An 18583-nucleotide genomic window follows, 5' to 3' on the forward strand; every position below is an offset into this window, starting at 1 on the left:
CGTAAAACACAGTTTCTACCTTCAGAAGCGCGTCCGCCGCCATGTCACACTCTGTCTCGCTCCTGATGACGTCACTGCTCACGTGCCTGTCAACTTCCAAAACAAAAAGTCAGCTTCCGGTGGAGAGTACCGGCACGCATGCGCACTAAGTCTTCACATTCATATTATATATTATATTACATTATATTATATTACATCTGAATTATTTGATATTCTATTATTTTTTATTATATTACATTATTTTATGTTATACTACATTATTTTGTATTGTATTATATTGTTGGATATTGCATTACATTATATTGTATTATTATATTATATTAAATATTACTATTATTATATTATTTTATATTGTATTACATTACACTGTGTTTTTAAAGAACTCAAAAGTTCATTTAGTAAGCGATTCAGGATGCCAAAGTGTTCGACTGAGCAACTGAGAAGCTCTTTTGTTTCGGCTGCAGTTTGATTTTTTATTGAACACCTTTAGTTATGGTTTTTAGATTTAAATTCACCATCTTTCTACGTGGGCTATCTATCTAAAAAACAATAAACATATAGATAAATATGGTAAATACGCTAAATAGAACACAGATAACAGTACTTAAGAACAAGTATAGATTTTAGTGTTTTCAGATTGAAGCTTAATGGTGACGTCACCAGTAAAATGAGTAACGATCAGCTGTTAGAGAGCGCGTGACTTAAATAAAGGAGACGCGTCCTTCTGCCCATGACGCGACGTGCGGATCAGGAAGTTGTAATTCCCCCGGGTTTCTTATATGGACAGCTTCCGGTCTTTCGAGTCTCGCTCTGTATCGCGAGAGAGGAGTGAGAGCGGAGGAGAAGCTAGCTGCGAGCTAAGCGTCGGAGCGGGGCGCCTCGTTACCGACTGTCTATCCGTGAACTATGAGCTGTCTCCCGGCTTCAGCCCGGTGAGAGAGCAGCCGGCGGGCCGCTTCAAAACAAGATGGACACGGTGAGCCGTTCTCCCGCAGAGGAGCTGGAGGACGGGGAGATCTGCGACGATGAAACCGAGGAGAGCGCGCCTCTCCGGCGGGCCGATGGTTGCGTCAGGCCCGCCCGCGGGGCTCCTCCACGGACACGGAAACCTCACCAGCACGCGCACCCGGTGCCACCGCACGTGGGCCACCGGCACCTGCTGCCCTACGACCGCAGGGCCCATGGCCCGTTCCCCACGAACCACCGGCAGCTGTGCGGGCCCGACCGGCCACCCTCTCCCCCGCCCCCGGGGCTCGGGCTTCACGGGGTCCCAGGCCCGAGGACCAGCTTCTGGGAGCGGAGCCACGGGGCCCTGGGCCGCTTCAGGCACCGGGCCATGCCCAACGGGGGCCGCGGGGTCTGGAGCCGCGGCGGCCGGGGAGCCGGCAGAGGGGGGGCTCGGTACGGGCCCGGAGAGAGCCACCAGAAGGACTCTCCCTCCAGGAAACGTATCCTCATGTTATCCATAATAACGATATGTATTAACTACGTAATGATAGTAACATCTGTAATATTATCAACACTAATAACTATGTAATGATAACAATCTAATCTGTATATTTTATATATTTACTGTGAGCCCTGCTGACTAAGCAATATTCACCACTAATACTATTTAATAATACGAACCATATTTATTAATAATAAAGCCTTCAGCAGTGGGATAATAACATAAGAAGTGACGATGATACCTGAGGTCATGTGACGTGCTTCTTTAGCCACGCCCCCAGAGAAGCAGCCGGGGAGGAGCCAGAGGAAGACCACCCACAGTGCTGCTCGACCAGAGAGTCTGGACGAGTCCTTCGAGGACCTGCTGTCCAAGTACAAGCAGATCCAGCTGGAGCTGGAATGCATCCGCAAAGAGGAGACCATGGCCCTGGAGCCCACGGGGGCCGTGGAGCCCACGGGAGCCCTGCAGTTCACAGGGGCCACCAGAGCCCAGACCCCCGACAACACTGCCAGTATTGCACACAGCCAAACTGTTCCTGAACCTGAACCTGGACCTGAACCTGAACCTGGACTGGCTCCTCTGGGTCCAGCAGCAGACTCTCTGGAGCCGGAGAAGGTGGAGGAGAAGAAGGTGTTCCAGGCATTCAACATCAAGCCTCTCCGTCAGAGACTTCCTCCTCCGGCCGTCCTGCAGGAGCTGAGGAGGAGGCGGGAGGAACAGCAGGGAGGCGGAGTCAGGGTTCAAGGTGAGTCACAGAAAGTCCCTACAAAATAAAAGCTTGGCTTGTTCCTTGATCCTCAGGGAGAAGAGTCACTGTTTTTCTTTCCTCTTTTATTTAAACACAATTAAACAGTTTTATAGATATTATATATTTAATATATCTTTGTTTCAATGTCTCTATACTATGACATGTTTTGAATATTATTTATATATATATATATATATATATATATATATATATATATATATATATATATATATATATATATATATATATATAATGTAAAGGAACCAATTGAGAGGTTCCATCACTTCGTGTGTCCCCAGGAGGTGAAGAGGAAGAAACAACTAAAGTTGGAGCAGAAACAGAACAAAAAGCTGAAGAAGAGTCGGAGGAGGAGAAGAAGAAGTGTCTGTGCTGCAGCGAGGAAACCAACAAAGAAGAGAAGGACGAAACTAAAGCCACCTGTTTGTGTCGCAGAGAGTCATCGGTCTCCAGTGAGGACTCTGTGGTCTCTCCTGACAAGGTGAGGGGACCTCCCAGTAGACCTGACCAGTAGACCTCCCCAGTAGACCTCCCCAGTAGACCTCCCCAGTAGACATTACCAGTGTCCCCAGTATGTGTTCTCAGTGGTCTCTTTTCCCAGCAGCCCCTGGTGAAGGAGGAGGAGGAGCTATCGGAGCTGCAGCTCCGCCTCCTGGCTCTGCAGTCGGCCAGTAAGAAGTGGCAGCAGAAGGAGCAGCAGGTGATGAGGAGGAGCAAGGAGCGAATCAGCAGAGCCGTCCAGGAGCAGAGCCCCACCTCCCCCAGCAGGCAGAGGGTCACCACCAGGTCCGCCTCCGCCGCCGCTGCCGCCGCTGATAGGGCCCGGACCCGGTCCAAACCTGTCGACCGGGACCGGGACAGACCCAAGACCGGCCCCAGACCCCCAGATCGGGACCGGGAGAGGCCCAAAGCCAGTCCTAGACCCGGCCCTAGACCCGGTCCTAAAGCGGGTCCTAAACCGGGTCCCAAGGCTCCGCTGGAGAGAGGCCGCGGTTCAGGGAAGATCCACATGGCCAAGAAGATGGTCAGTCCAGGTGAGTCCGGACCGGCCGACGTGGTCTAGATCTTCATCTGAGACCTGGTTCACACTCGAGAGATGAAACCAGTTATTACACAATAATACTATGAAAACAGTTATTATGAAATAATTGTATATGAAGTCTGCAGACTTATGTAGACTTGTGATGATGATGACGATGCAGGCTCGGTGATGAAGCAGGCGTTCAGGAAGCAGCAGCTGAGGACGTGGAAGCTGCAGCAGCAGCGAGACCAGGAAGAGAGCCGCAGACAGGAAGAGGAGGAGCGACGCAAACGAGAGGACGAGATCCGGCGCATCCGAGACCTGTCCAACCAGGACGAACAGTACAACCGCTTCATGAAGCTGGTGGGCGGGCGCATGAGGACCCGCAGCCGGGTAAGACCCGCCCCCGCTCCGCCGCTGGTAGGGAACACCACAGAAGAAGAGTTACAGGAAGCGTGTCCTTTCTATTCTTCAGTCCAGAGACGGAGAACACCGCAAGTCTGCAGGTAAACCGGGACCGGACGCCTCGGGGAACCTGTACCAGTACGACAACTACGACGAGGTCGCCATGGACACGGACAGCGAGCCGGGGTCCCCAGGTGAGGCTGGGGCGGCAGGTACAGGAAACCGTGGCACCTCAGGGTGCAGCTGAAGGAGCAGCGGGAGGTTTACGAGTCAGGGCTCTAACTTTAGTTGTGTATTTAACTTTATAACTTTATTGATTCTTGACAAACTGACCACAGATTAGAAACTTAAACAAGTAAGTTCTCTTCAGAAAACGTCCTAAAACGATATTTTGTGACTCAACAACAGTATTTAGAGACTGTCAACTTTCAGTTTAGATTTCTCATCCGCCATTGTTCCCAGCATGCACTTTGGCTATGTAATTTTGCACCATGACTGAACTTAAGAACCCTGACAGGGAAGTCGCTTCTCTGCTCTGTGATGAGTGTTAAACTGGCAGAGCGACGAAGTGACGGCACAACCATACAGCCCTAGACCTACTTCCTGTTTACTTAAGGTCTGACTTCCTGTTTACTTAAGGTCCTGAGACCTAGACCTACTTCCTGTTTACTTAAGGTCTGACTTCCTGTTTACTTAAGGTCCTGAGACCTAGACCTACTTCCTGTTGACTTAAGGTCCTGAGCCCTAGACCTACTTCCTGTTTACTTCAGGTCCTGAGTCCTTGACCTACCTCCTGTTTACTTAAGGTCCTGAGCCCTAGACCTACTTCCTGTTTACTTAAGGTCCTGAGCCCTAGACCTACCTCCTGTTTACTTAAGGTCCTGAGCCCTTGACCTACTTCCTGTTTACTTAAGGTCCTGAGCCCCAGTTCTACGTCCTGTTTACTTAAAGTCCTGAGTCCTTGACCTACCTCCTGTTTACTTAGGGTCCTGAGTCCTAGACCTGCTTCCTGTTTACTTAAGGTCCTGAGCCCTAGTTCTACTTCCTGTTTACTTAGGGTCCTGAGTCCCAGACATACTTCCTGTTTAATTAAGGTCCTGAGCCCTAGACCTACTTCCTGTTTACTTCAGGTCCTGAGTCCTAGACCTACTTCCTGTTTACTTAAGGTCCTGAGTCCTAGACATACTTCCTGTTTACTTCAGGTCCTGAGTCCTAGACCTACCTCCTGTTTACTTAAGGTCCTGAGCCCTAGTCCTACCTCCTGTTTACTTCAGGTCCTGAGTCCTAGACCTACTTCCTGTTTACTTAAGGTCCCGAGTCCTAGACATACTTCCTGTTTAATTAAGGTCCTGAGCCCTAGACCTACTTCCTGTTTACTTCAGGTCCTGAGTCCTAGACCTACTTCCTGTTTACTTAAGGTCCTGAGTCCTAGACATACTTCCTGTTTACTTCAGGTCCTGAGTCCTAGACCTACCTCCTGTTTACTTCAGGTCCTGAGCCCTAGTCCTACCTCCTGTTTACTTAAGGTCCTGAGCCCTTGACCTACTTCCTGTTTACTTAAGGTCCTGAGCCCTAGTTCTACGTCCTGTTTACTTAAAGTCCTGAGTCCTTGACCTACCTCCTGTTTACTTAAAGTCCTGAGTCCTAGACCTACTAGCTGTTTACTTAAGGTCCTGAGTCCTAGACATACTTCCTGTTTACTTCAGGTCCTGAGTCCTAGACCTACTTCCTGTTTATTTAAGGTTCTGAGTCCTAGACCTGCTTCCTGTTTACTTAAGGTCCTGAGTCCTAGACCTATTTCCTGTTTACTTAAGGTCCTGAGCCCTAGTTCTACTTCCTGTTTACTTAAGGTCCTGAGTCCTATACCTACTTCCTGTTTACTTAGGTTCCTGAGCCCTAGTCCTACTTCCTGTTTACTTAGGTTCCTGAGCCCTAGTCCTACTTCCTGTTTACTTAAGGTCCTGAGCCTTAGTTCTACTTCCTGTTTACTTAAGGTCCTGAGCCTTAGTTCTACTTCCTGTTTACTTAAGGTCCTGAGTCCTAGACCTACTTCCTGTTTACTTAAGGTCCTGAGCCTTAGTTCTACTTCCTGTTCACTTAAGGTCCTGAGCCCTAGTTCTACTTCCTGTTTACTTAAGGTCCTGAGTCCTAGACCTACTTCCTGTTTACTTAGGTTCCTGAGCCCTAGTCCTACTTCCTCTTTACTTAGGTTCCTGAGCCCTAGTCCTACTTCCTGTTTACTTAAGGTCCTGAGCCCTAGTTCTACTTCCTGTTTACTTAAGGTCCTGAGCCCTAGACCTACTTCCTGTTTACTTAAGGTCCTGAGCCCTAGACCTACTTCCTGTTTACTTAAGGTCCTGAGTCCTACTTTCTGTTTACTTAAGGTCCTGAGTCCTACTTCCTGTTTACTTAAGGTCCTGAGTCCTACTTCCTGTTTACTTAAGGTCCTGAGCCCTAGACCTACTTCCTGTTTACTTAAGGTCCTGAGTTCTACTTCCTGTTTACTTAAGGTCCTGAGTCCTACTTCCTGTTTACTTAAGGTCCTGAGTCCTACTTCCTGTTTACTTAAGGTCCTGAGCCCTAGACCTACTTCCTGTTTACTTAAGGTCCTGACTCCTACTTCCTGTTTACTTAAGGTCCTGAGCCCTAGACCTACTTCCTGTTTACTTAAGGTCCTGAGCCCTACTTCCTGTTTACTTAAGGTCCTGAGCCCTAGACCTACTTCCTGTTTACTTAACGTTCTACTGCTTTTGTTTCAGTGGCGTCTCCTAAACGCAACCAGAGTGCAGAAGAGCCAGCAGGTCGTCAGATGTCTCTTCGTGTCCCCGACTGTCTTCAGTTTGGACTGGTACACTCTACATGTCTTCTTTATGTCCTCTTCATGTCCTGCCTCCTCTTCATGTCCTCCCTCCTCTTCATGTCCTGCCTCCTCTTCATGTCCTGCCTCCTCTTCATGTCCTGCCTCCTCTTCATGTCCTCCCTCCTCTTCATGTCCTCCCTCCTCTTCATGTCCTGCCTCCTCTTCATGTCCTGCCTCCTCTTCATGTCCTCCCTCCTCTTCATGTCCTCTTCATGTCCTCCCTCCTCTTCATGTCCTCCCTCCTCTTCATGTCCTGCCTCCTCTTCATGTCCTGCCTCCTCTTCATGTCCTCCCTCCTCTTCATGTCCTCTTCATGTCCTCCCTCCTCTTCATGTCCTCTTCATGTCCTCCCTCCTCTTCATGTGCTCTTCATGTCCTCCCTCCTCTTCATGTCCTCTTCGTCTCCTCTTCTGTTTCCTTTACATGATGACTGTATGTTTTGGACCCAGAAAATTGAATAACTGTCTCTTTGTGTCTCAGCCGTTCCTCTCCCCCATGCTGTCGGCGGTTCCTCCCCCCCCTCCCCCGCTCCCTCCCCCACCAGACGAGCTGGAGCCTCCTCCCAAGCCTCCCTTTGCTGACGAGGAGGAAGAGGAGGAGATGCTGCTGAGGGAGACATGTCTGATGTCCATGGCCCACAAGAGAGTGACGTCCACAGAGGTGACCCAGCGAGACGCTTCTGCACCTCCGGTCCTCTGGATGGACGGACGTCTGGTCCTCTGGACGGATGGACGTCTGGTCCTCTGGACGTCTGGTCCTCTGGACGGACGTCTGGTCTCTGTCAAGGCCTTTAATCAGACGTCTTTTAAACTGACCTCTCACCCCTTCTCTCTGCAGGAGGAGAGCTCCAGTGGTCCTCCGTCTCCTGGCGGTCCTCCGATCTTTCAGCAGCCAATCAGAGGGAACCTGAGCACCGTCAGCCTGAACACCGTCCCTCAACCCAGAAGCAGCAAGTTCAGCAGAGGACACCACGCCACCAGAGCGCCGCTAGTGGTGAGGAGGGGGAGGGTCAAGACGACGATGACGACAGTGAGGATGACAATGATCATCATCTGTCTTTCTCTTCCAGCTGCCCAGGCACAAGGCAGTGGTGGTTTCTCTCATGGACTCAGACGACAGTGACTCCGACATGGACGCCTGCAGCTCCACCCAGGCCTTTGGAGGACTGGAGTCCATGATCAGAGAGGCCCGGAGGACAGTAGAGGTGAGCCGCGGTCGGAGAGGTGAGCCGCGGTCAGAAAGCTGTCAGTGACTAACCGTTGTGCTGGTTCTCAGGCAGCGAAGCCGAAAGCGGCGTCGGGCTGTGAGAAGGAGAACAACCCGACCAGGACACCAGAGGCCCTACCTGAGGACAAGAGGGCCGAGTACCGGCTGCTCAAAGAGGAGATCGCCAGGTAATCAACGGCACCAGAGACGCACTGTGGTCTCCGGAGACGAGTCCAACCCTCCATCCTCTCTGTCCTCCTGCAGCAGGGAGAAGCAGAAGATGATGACGATGATGAAGGTCCTCATTCCTCGGAGCTCCCCGTCCCCCGTCGTCTCAGACCCGGTGCCGGACCCGTCCGTGAAAGCAGCCGCGGAGCTGAGAGTGACCGAGGCGGAGCAGAGGCTCGACAAGCACAGGTGAGACCCTCGGAGCTGGTCCCGGTCCATCCGGCTCGTCACCAGGTGGACCGGGTGTGACTGTCTGTCTCCCTGTGCGTCTCAGAGAGCTGCTGCAGAAGGACGAGGCCGTCCTGAGACATCTGCTCCACCAGGAGCTGAAGAAGAGGGACTCTCTGAAGGCTGCCGAGGCCAAAGTGCTGAAGCTGCAGGAGCAGCTGCAGGCCTCCGAGAAGATCGCCAGTGCCAACAGGACCCTGCTGAAGAAGCTGCAGGAGCAGGTGAGGCCCGAGGCGGTCTACTTCAGACCCTAAAAACTCGCCTGGAGTCCTGAGGCAGTCGGACATCACTGACACCCCCCCTGATCCTGCTCCCTGTCCTCCCTTGCAGGTCCATCGTGTGGAACACCGGGTCTCCATTAAGAAGAGTCTGTCGGCCCGCCTGGAGCAGGACCTGGCTCAGGCTCAGCTGGAGGGGGGGTCCAGAGGGGCGAAGCGCAGAGCGGACTCCATCCAGACTCGGGTGAAACTCCCCTCGTGTCTCATGTCCTCTTGTGTCTCGTGTCCTCTCGTGTCTCATGTCCCCTCGTGTCTCATGTCCTCTTGTGTCTCATGTCCCCTCGTGTCTCGTGTCCCCTCGTGTCTCTCGTGTCCCCTCGTGTCCTCTCGTGTCTCGTGTCTCGTGTCTTTCGTGTCCTCTCGTGTCTCATGTCCCCTCGTGTCTCTCGTGTCCCCTTGTGTCCTGGGGACACAAGGGTGTCTCTCGTGTCCCCTCGTGTCCTCTCGTGTCTCATGTCCCCTCGTGTCTCGTGTCCCCTCGTGTCTCATGTCCCCTCGTGTCCTCTCGTGTCTCGTGTCCCCTCGTGTCTCGTGTCTCGTGTCTCATGTCCTCTCGTGTCTCTCGTGTCTCTCGTGTCCCCTTGTGTCCTGGGGACACAAGGGTGTCTCTCGTGTCCCCTCGTGTCCTCTCGTGTCTCGTGTCCCCTCGTGTCTCGTGTCCCCTCGTGTCTCATGTCCCCTCGTGTCCTCTCGTGTCTCGTGTCCCCTCGTGTCTCGTGTCCCCTCGTGTCTCATGTCCTCTCGTGTCTCTCGTGTCCCCTCGTGTCTCTCGTGTCCCCTTGTGTCCTGGGGACACAAGGGTGTCTCTCGTGTCCCCTCGTGTCCTGGGGACACAAGGGTGTCTCTCGTGTCCCCTCGTGTCTCATGTCCCCTCGTGTCTCGTGTCCCCTCGTGTCTCGTGTCCCCTCGTGTCTCATGTCCCCTCGTGTCCCCTCGTGTCTCATGTCCCCTCGTGTCCCCTCGTGTCTCATGTCCCCTCGTGTCTCATGTCCCCTCGTGTCTCATGTCCCCTCGTGTCCCCTCGTGTCTCATGTCCCCTCGTGTCCCCTCGTGTCTCATGTCCCCTCGTGTCTCGTGTCCCCTCGTGTCTCATGTCCTCTCGTGTCTCATGTCCCCTCGTGTCTCATGTCCTCTCAGACCAGGAAGCTGCAGCGAGTGGGCGGAGCTCCTCGTGGGACTGAGCATCATTTTGCCGAGCTGACGGCTCAGAAGCGGCGTCTGCAGCAGCTGGAGTCCGAGTACGCTCTGAAGATCCAGAAGCTGAAGGAGACCCAGGCCCTGTGCCACCGGGGGGCCCCATCGGAGGCCCCATCGGAGGCCCCATCGGAGGCCCCATCGGAGGCCCCGTCGGCCTCCGCCCCCCCTGAGCTTCAGAACCAGCCCCCGCCCCTCCTGCCCCAGCCGTCCCTGCACGACCTCACCCAGGACAAGCTGACCCTGGACAGCGAGGACGATCAGGATCAGGAGGCGGAGCCTGCGCCGGCCGCAGCAACCCGCCGGAACTCACTCCGCCAGTCCAGCAGCTCCTTCACCAAACCGCACCTGGACAGCTACGCCCCCGGCAAGGACTCCAAGCCGGCCAAGGGCCCGGCCGGATGCAGGCCTGCCGCCGAGATGTTTGCAGGGCTGGACCTGGAGGCCCTGAAGCTCCGGTACCAGCAGCAGGCCCGGCTGGGGGAGCTGCTGCAGAGGGAGCTGCAGACGGTGGGGTGGCGGCTCCACAACCCCCCCACGGGACAGGTGAGCAGCACGTCTTCCAGGTTTTGTGTCCATGTTCTAGTTTCTGAACATGAAACAAGTCCACGTCTCTCTGCAGGTGGTCTTACTGGAGGCGGACCCAGCCGGCAGCCAATCGGGGAGCTCAGAGCTGAAGCCTGTTCCCTATGGACCCTATCATAGTCCTCTGCTGGTCTTCAGGTCTTACAGGTACATTAGCTCATCTACTTCACTCGTACTCTGTATGAGCCCCCGTCCCACCCGGTCCCCTCTGGGCATCTGGAGGACACCAATGAATGTCTCTTGTGGTCTCTGTCCAGGTTCAGTCCGTACTACAGGACCAAGGAGAAGTTGTCCCTGAGCTCCGTCTCCTACAGTAACTCCATAGAAGCCCGGAGGAGTTTCTGCCGCTTCGACCTCACAGGAACCTGCAACGATGACGAATGCAGATGGTGAGGACGGATTCATGTCTCTGGTCTTCATGTTGTCCCTCATGGTTTCATGTCTCTGGTCTTCACGTTGTCCCTCATGGTTTCATGTCTCTGGTCTCTGCAGGCAGCACATGAGGAACTGCACTCTAACCGGAAACCAGCTATTCCAGGACATCCTGTCCTACAATCTGTCTCTGATTGGCTGCTCTGAGGTCAGCTTGGCCGAGGACGTCAGCGTCTCCACAGGTGCGGCTCAGAAGGACGTGTTCTTGGTACACAGGCGGTCCAGTCGGTGGGACATTTCTTCACTTGTTTCTGTCTTTTTGTAGAAAAGTACATGAAGAAGCTGTTCGGCACAAACAAAGACCGGATGGAGGTCGACCAGAAGGCTGTCCTCCTCGTCAGCAAAGTGAACGAAAGCAAGGGACACGGTGAGGGACGTTTTGACCTCTTAACTCTCACCATCATGAAATGTGTCCTCTGACCGGCCTGTCCTCCTTCAGTCCCTCCTTTCACCACCTGTAAAGACACGAGGACGTGGCGGCCGACGCCGGCAGCACAGAGCCTGTTCAGCCCGGAGGACGAGAGCGAGGATGAGTCGGCAGGAGGACACCTGACCACGAGGAGACATGGTGAGGACAGGTGCTTTACTGTAGGGAGAAGCAATGATGACTCCTGGTGTCCACTAGAGGCATCACTGCTGCATTACAGAGATAATACATGTTGTTCTCCTGGTGTCCACTAGAGGCATCACTGCTGCATTACAGAGATAATACATGTTCTCCTGGTGTCCACTAGAGGCATCACTGCTGCATTACAGAGATAATACATGTTGTTCTCCTGGTGTCCACTAGAGCCATCACTGCTGCATTACAGAGATAATACATGTTGTTCTCCTGGTGTCCACTAGAGGCATCACTGCTGCATTACAGAGATAATACATGTTGTTCTCCTGGTGTCCACTAGAGGCATCACTGCTGCATTACAGAGATAATACATGTTGTTCTCCTGGTGTCCACTAGAGGCATCACAACTGCATTACAGAGATAATACATGTTGTTCTCCTGGTGTCCACTAGAGGCATCACTGCTGCATTACAGAGATAATACATGTTCTCCTGGTGTCCACTAGAGGCATCACTGCTGCATTACAGAGATAATACATGTTGTTCTCCTGGTGTCCACTAGAGGCATCACTGCTGCATTACAGAGATAATACATGTTCTCCTGGTGTCCACTGCATCATGTGAACAGACATCATTACACTGTCAGGTCATAAGGTGGTTCTCCTGTACTACTAGAATCCTGAACATGTTTTGTTGTTGCTCAGCTGATGTCTGTCTTTGCTCCAGATGGCGTCTCCAGGGCGAGCCGGTCTGCTCCGGACGTTTGCGTCACATCGGAGGACAAACGTTATTTTGTCAGTGAGACGGACGACATCTCGAACCTGGAGACCAGCGTCCTGGAGAGTCCCCGAGACCCTCAGCTGTGGATCAAGTTAGCCTTCAAGTACCTCAATCAGAACGAAATGTGAGTTATAATCTGTAAGATGAGAACCTGATGTTCCTCTGCAGGTCTGTTCTCTTGTATAAGATGAGAACCTGATGTTCCTCTGCAGGTCTGTTCTCTTGTATAAGATGAGAACCTGATGTTCCTCTGCAGGTCTGTTCTCTTGTATAAGATGAGAACCTGATGTTCCTCTGCAGGTCCGCAGCAGAGTGTTTGGAGGCGGCCTTGAACACGCTTTCTCGAGCTCTGGAGAGTAACTGTGAGAACCCTGAAGTGTGGAGCCACTACCTGTCCCTGTTCTCCAGGCGAGGCAGCAGGGAGGAGGTCCAGGAGATGTGTGAGATGGCTGTGGAACACGCTCCTGACTACAAAGTGTGGTGGAACGTAAGAAAGAACACAGAACTGTGTACATACTGGAGAGGTTCCTGTCGGACCCTGATGATGACTCGTCCTTGTCTCTCAGTATCTGAAGCTGGAGAGCTCGTTCGAGGGGAAGGACTACGTGTGTGAGCGTCTGCTGCGGTTCCTGGTCTCTGAAGCGTCTCCTCTGGTCACGGACCGGCTGTCCTTCCAGCTGATGGAGGCTCTGCTCTACAGAGTCCAGCTCAACCTGTTCACGGGCCGCATGGAGAGCGCTCTGGCTATCCTCCAGGTGAGCAGAGGGCTCCGATCCAGAGGCCGTACTTGTCAAAGTCCAAGATGGTGGACGTGAAGGTTGGGTTTGTGTGCAGAACGCCTTGAAGTCGGCCCACGACAGGAGCATCGCCGAGCACCTGACGGCCGGCGACCGTGCGCTTGTGTGGCTCTCGTACATCCACCTGACGGAGTTCGACCGGCTGCCGGCCGGCTTGCTGGACCCGGCGGAGTCCGGTCCATCCCGGCTGGTCAGCAGAGAGTCCTTCCTGTTGCCCTGGAAGACGCCGCAGGACGTCAGCACGCCGCTCCACATCCTAGTGGCTCTCTTCAGAGGTACCGAGTCCTTTCAGCTCTTGTCTGTTTTCCGCCTACTAGCGTTCCTCTGACTTTCCTCGAGCGTTCCTCTGACGTTCCTCGAGTGTTCCTCTGATGTTCCTCTGCTTCGCTCAGACGCCGTCCAGCAGTGCTCCGATGAGGCTCTGTCTCCGGGCCAGAGGACGCTGGCCTGCCTTCCTCTCCACACCAACCTGGTGTTCCTCTACCAGCTGTTGGAGAGGTGAGGCTGTACACGGTGGTCTGTTCGTGTCAGAACCACACCAAGGGGAACCTGAGAACCTGATGATGAAGTTCTTGGACCTGAGAAGGTGTCGTGACGTACTGGGATGAGGAGTAATGTAAGTTTGTGTGTCCCTACAGGTTTGAAGAGGGCGTGGCTCTGGCGGAGTCTCTGCTGGAGCTCGTTCCACACTCCTGCGCTCTGAGAGACGCTCTGGCCGAGCTGCACATCAGGAAGGGCGAGGCGGACCGGGCGGTCAGCATGTGGCTGCACGCGCTGGCTGAGTGTCCCAACAACGCAGAGGTTTTCTACCACTCCTGCAAGTTCCTCATGGCTCAGGTGAGCCCGGCGTTCAGGTCACACGGTCAGCGGCATCCTGGTCAAACGACGCGCAGACAAAATGAAAGTGTCGTTGTCCCGCAGGAGAAGTCCGGTGCCGTCGCTCCTCTGTTCCGAGGGTTCATGCTGTCGCTGTGTGAGGACGAGCAGAGCCTCAAGAAGCCGGTGGACGTCCTGCGGTGCGTGACTGCAGCTGCTGACTGGTGGACGCGCTGAGGGCTCTGAAGACTTACAGCCGGTTGTTTCTCCCTTCAGGCACATCCTCGGTTTCCCCACCGCGGAGCTGCTGAGAGGCCCGATCGTCAAGGAGCTGCAGGAGCAGCTCGGCCAGCAGACGCCGTTCCTCCACCTCATCCACTGGTTAGCACACACTGCACGTCTTTATCGGGGACGTCTTTATCGGGGACGTCTTTATCGGGGACGTCTCTGTAGCGGGCGTCTCTGTAGCGGGCGTCTCTGTAGCGGGCGTCTCTGTAGCGGGCGTCTCTGTAGCGGGCGTCTCTGTAGCGGGCGTCTCTGTAGCGGACCGGCTGCATTGACTCGTGTTCTGGTTGTGCTTCCAGTCGCTGGCAGTGGCTGCACGGCTCGATGGAAGAGACAGTGGACGCCTTCGAGAGAGCGCTGGGCTCAGCCATGCAGCTGCAGGAGCTGCAGCAGCTGTGGATGGAGTGAGTGAGTGAGTGAGTGAGTGAGTGAGTGAGTGTAGTTACCTGGTGTTTACTGTGTGTGTGTGTGTGTGTGTGTGCGTGTGTGTAGTTACCTGGTGTTTACTGTGTGTGTGTGTGTGTGTGTGTGCGTGTGTGTAGTTACCTGGTGTTTACTGTGTGTGTGTGTGTGTGTGTGTGCGTGTGTGTAGTTACCTGGTGTTTACTGTGTGCGTGTGTGTAGTTACCTGGTGTTTACTGTGTGTGTGTGTGTGTGTGCGTGTGTGTAGTTACCTGGTGTTTACTGTGTGTGTGTGTGTGTGCGTGTGTGCAGTTACCTGGTGTTTACTGTGTGTGTGTGTGTGTGCGTGTGTGTAGTTACCTGGTGTTTACTGTGTGTGTGTGTGTGTGCGTGTGTGCAGTTACCTGGTGTTTACTGTGTGTGTGTGTGTGTGCGTGTGTGCAGTTACCTGGTGTTTACTGTGTGTGTGTGTGTGTGTGCGTGTGTGCAGTTACCTGGTGTTTACTGTGTGTGTGTGTGTGTGTGTGTGTGTAGTTACCTGGTGTTTACTGTGTGCGTGTGTGTGTGTGTGTGTGTGTGTGTGCAGTTACCTGGTGTTTACTGTGTGTGTGTGTGTGTGTGTGTGCGTGTGTGCAGTTACCTGGTGTTCAGCAGCAGCAGGTCTCTCTCCTCCTCTCTGGTTCTGCGTTGTCTCAGCACCGTTCCGTGTCGACTGGAAGTTCCTTTCAACCCAGCAGAGTTCTGGAGCTGCTACAGCTTCCACAACCAGGTGAGGCCTGTCTGTCTGTCGTCCTGTCTCTCTCTCTCTCTCTCTCTCTGCTCTCTCTCTCTCTCTCTCTCTCTCTCTCTGTCTGTCTGTCTGTCGTCCTGTCTCTCTCTCTCTCTCTCTCTGCTCTCTCTCTCTCTCTCTCTCTCTGTCTGTCTGTCTGTCGTCCTGTCTCTCTCTCTCTCTCTCTCTCTGCTCTCTCTCTCTCTCTGTCTGTCTGTCTGTCTGTCTGTCTGTCTGTCTGTCTGTCTGTCTGTCTGTCTGTCTGTCTGTCTGTCTGTCTGTCTGTCTCTCTCTCTGTCTGTCTGTCTGTCTGTCTGTCTGTCTGTCTGTCTCTCTCTCTCTCTGTCTCGTCCTCTCTCTCGCTCTCTCTCTCCCTCTCTCTCGCTCTCTCACTCTCTCTCTCCCTCTCTCTCTCTCTCTCTCTCTCTCTCTCGTCCTCTCTCTCTCGTCCTCTCTCTCTCTCTCTCGCTCTCTCTCTCTCTCTCTGTCTCGTCCTCTCTCTCGCTCTCTCTCTCTCGCTCTCTCACTCTCTCTCGTCCTCTCTCTCGCTCTCTCACTCTCTCTCTCCCTCTCTCTCTCTCTCTCTCTCTCTCGTCCTCTCTCTCTCGTCCTCTCTCTCTCCCTCTCGCTCTCTCTCTCTCTCTCTGTCTCTCTCTCTCTCTCTCGCTCTCTCTCTCCCTCTCTCTCTCTCTCTCTCTCTCGTCCTCTCTCTCTCCCTCTCGTCCTCTCTCTCTCTCTGGATCTGTTACGGACAGGCATGCTTTGTGCTGATTGGCTCTCTAGGTGGTGAGTCTCTATCTGAGCTGTCTGCCGCCGTCCCAGCATGCACTTGTCCTGGAGAGGCTGAGATACGCCATGCCGAACAACACTGAACTGGGCCTGAGGTACACGCGCACTGTTGCCGTGGAGATGAATCCAGCTGTGTTGTTGTTGTTGGTTGCTTCCTGAGTTGCTGTGTTGCCGTCCAGGTTGCTGCACCAGGAGCTGCAGGACAACAATATGGAACACCTGAAGTTCCAGGTCCGGATGCTGAGCAGCCACGCCCCTAAGTGTCTGTCCTACTGGGAGATGTGAGAGACAGACACACACACACACACACACACACACACACACACCAACGCACACACACAGACACACACACCAACGCACGCACACTGTTGACCGTGCTCTGTGTGTGTCGCAGACTGATTGCAGTGCAGAGGGAGCTCCAGCAGCCTGCAGAGGTGAGTGGTGGAGGATCCTGAACATGAGAGCTGGTCCCGCTGGTCCGGTCTCTGCCCTCAGGCCGGGCTCACTTTGTGGCTTGAGGTGTTGTGTGTGAACTGACTGGATGCTCCGCCTCCTGCTGTGTCTCCGCCCCCTCCCTCCTCTGTGTGCTCTCTTTCTGCTGCAGGTCCGCCTCCTGTACCAGCAGGCTCTGCACCACCTTCCTCTGTGTGCCGCCCTGTGGACACATGTGAGTACGCACTTCCTGTACACTGCTCACACACACCTGCTTCACTCTCCCACTTCCTGTATCGCAGGTGCTGCACCCTGTGGTAGGTGGAGCCTAGAAGACCCGAGGAGATAGGCTCCACCCCCTAGAAGACAGAGGAGCTAGGCTCCACCCCCTAGAAGACAGAGGAGCTAGGCTCCACCCCGTAGAAGACAGAGGAGCTAGGCTCCACCCCGTAGAAGACAGAGGAGCTAGGCTCCACCCCGTAGAAGACAGAGGAGCTAGGCTCCACCCCGTAGAAGACAGAGGAGCTAGGCTCCACCCCGTAGAAGACAGAGGAGCTAGGCTCCACCCCGTAGAAGACAGAGGAGCTAGGCTCCACCCCGTAGAAGACAGAGGAGCTAGGCTCCACCCCGTAGAAGACAGAGGAGCTAGGCTCCACCCCGTAGAAGACAGAGGAGCTAGGCTCCACCCCGTAGAAGACAGAGGAGCTAGGCTCCACCCCCAGAAGACCAGAGGAGCTAGGCTCCACCCCGTAGAAGACCAGAGGAGCTAGGCTCCACCCCGTAGAAGACCAGAGGAGCTAGGCTCCACCCCGTAGAAGACCAGAGGAGCTAGGCTCCACCCCGTAGAAGACAGAGGAGCTAGGCTCCACCCCGTAGAAGACAGAGGAGCTAGGCTCCACCCCCTAGAAGACCAGAGGAGCTAGGCTCCACCCCCAGAAGACCAGAGGAGCTAAGCTCCACCCCGTAGAAGACCAGAGGAGCTGGGCTCCACCCCTAGAAGACAGAGGAGCTAGGCTCCACACCGTAGAAGACAGAGGAGCTAGGCTCCACCCCCCAGAAGACCAGAGGAGCTGGGCTCCACCCCTAGAAGACCAGAGAAGCTAGGCTCCACCCCGTAGAAGACAGAGGAGCTAGGCTCCACCCCCTAGAAGACCAGAGGAGCTACGCTCCACCCCGTAGAAGACAGAGGAGCTAGGCTTTTCTAAGAGATACGATCGGCCGTTTCTCCAAGAAATTGTCCTATTCACTTAATTGTGGTTTTGACATGAAGAGAGCAAAAAAACCCTCATCTTCATAATCATTGTTCAAGTTTAGGATTGTGACGCGTGTTCAGTGTGTCGCTCTGTGCCAGAAACTCCAGGGACACCTTTTCCCTCCAGTCTGCCCGTGATGTGACTATACGCCCACCTATGATGGGGAGGAGGCAAGGAAGGAGATAGATGTATTCTGGGATGTCCACCTGAGACACAGGAAGTGAAGGAGTGAATGTTTACACCTCACCTGTCTACACGCATGTTCACCAGCTGTCCACCCACCCTCTCTCTGTTCCTCTCTCTCTTCTCTCCCCCCCACAGCGCCTGCTGTTTGAGGCAGCAGAAGGCGGCGGCGTGGACCGGCTGCGGCGGCTGGTGGGCCGGTGTCAGCAGGTGGGCGTGAGCCTCAGCGAGCGGCTCGGCATGGCGGCGTCTCCTCAGACCGAAGATCAGTGAACTCACCTGAACTCACTCAGTAGAACTAAACTCACAGATTCAGAGAGCAGACTGATCAGACGAGGTAAGACAGACCTGTCCCCCTCACCCCCTCTGGGACACCTGTGGGACCCCAGTGTACTCCTCATGTACGTAAGTATGGACCTGCTGAGTGACACACTGTTGATTCATGTCCTCCCTGTTTCGTTCTGTCACCTTTTCATTTGGACTTCATTTCCTCCCTTTTGATTTTACCTGAGTGGGGGAGGGGCTGACGTGACCCCGCCCCCTGTGTTAAAGGATGTTTCCCTCCTGAGTGGGGGAGGGCTGACGTGACCCCACCCCCTGTGTTAAAGGATGTTTCCCTTCTGTAATGATGGTGCATCATCGGCACGTTGTCTTTTCTTTGTCTGAGGAAACAAGATTATTTTGTAAAAGTGATCAAACTAAAAGAAACGCAGACAAATTGAATGTTTTCTTTTGGCTCCGGTCTGAGACTCTGAGCCTGAGACTGAACCCGCTGCAAGACGCTGCAGGACTCGCCACCGTGCGCCCTTGTTTTTCTTTTTGTCAAAGTTCTACATATAATGATTAAAGAGTATTCGAGAGGA

The 18583-nt window shown here is 53.9% G+C and overlaps 2 protein-coding genes across 6 annotated transcripts in view; one reads left to right on the forward strand and one right to left on the reverse strand.

Moving 5' to 3' along the window:
• The window catches only part of tbc1d15 (TBC1 domain family, member 15), a 12287-nt gene extending 12197 nt beyond the window's left edge, over positions 1-90 (reverse strand). For both annotated transcript variants that reach the window (XM_068596604.1, XM_068596603.1), the window contains exon 1: positions 20-90. In XM_068596604.1, the coding sequence (XP_068452705.1) occupies positions 20-43 (24 nt within the window). In that variant the 5' untranslated portion in view covers positions 44-90. The remainder of the gene's footprint in view (positions 1-19) is intronic.
• Positions 91-832: 742 nt separating this feature from the next.
• Positions 833-18583, forward strand: LOC137799699 (zinc finger C3H1 domain-containing protein-like). 4 transcript variants are annotated; one of them, XM_068596495.1, is made up of 35 exons: positions 833-1448; positions 1731-2195; positions 2498-2697; positions 2818-3250; positions 3419-3630; positions 3713-3836; positions 6402-6490; positions 6983-7162; positions 7340-7495; positions 7572-7706; positions 7778-7896; positions 7973-8125; positions 8211-8385; positions 8495-8626; positions 9580-10182; positions 10259-10368; positions 10479-10610; positions 10714-10835; positions 10919-11020; positions 11093-11221; positions 11941-12118; positions 12295-12481; positions 12561-12749; positions 12829-13066; positions 13184-13289; positions 13430-13628; positions 13713-13807; positions 13884-13988; positions 14192-14296; positions 14931-15063; positions 15847-15947; positions 16032-16133; positions 16247-16286; positions 16457-16519; positions 17859-18583. In XM_068596495.1, exons 1-35 carry the CDS (start codon positions 968-970, stop codon positions 17991-17993), a joined length of 6228 nt encoding a protein of 2075 aa, XP_068452596.1. In that variant the 5' UTR covers positions 833-967; the 3' UTR covers positions 17994-18583. The 4 variants fall into 4 exon arrangements, with proteins under 4 accessions (XP_068452596.1, XP_068452597.1, XP_068452599.1 ...); XM_068596496.1 differs by having other exon boundaries at positions 2821-3250; XM_068596498.1 differs by lacking the exons at positions 15847-15947; positions 16032-16133; positions 16247-16286; positions 16457-16519; positions 17859-18583 and having other exon boundaries at positions 14192-14304; positions 14931-15031.

This window comes from Clinocottus analis, unplaced genomic scaffold (assembly GCF_023055335.1).
Source record: "Clinocottus analis isolate CAN_PGR_092001 unplaced genomic scaffold, fCliAna1.0.p SCAF_38, whole genome shotgun sequence".
NCBI lineage: Eukaryota > Metazoa > Chordata > Actinopteri > Perciformes > Cottidae > Clinocottus > Clinocottus analis.

Bases quoted from the DNA above. Each gene is read 5' to 3' on its own strand.
- LOC137799699 (XM_068596495.1), top strand. From the start codon at position 968: ATGGACACGGTGAGCCGTTCTCCCGCAGAGGAGCTGGAGGACGGGGAG. The intron at 2,698-2,817 runs GTGAGGGGACCT...CTCTTTTCCCAG, and splicing joins CTGTGGTCTCTCCTGACAAG to CAGCCCCTGGTGAAGGAGGA. The intron at 3,251-3,418 runs GTGAGTCCGGAC...ATGACGATGCAG, and splicing joins CAAGAAGATGGTCAGTCCAG to GCTCGGTGATGAAGCAGGCG.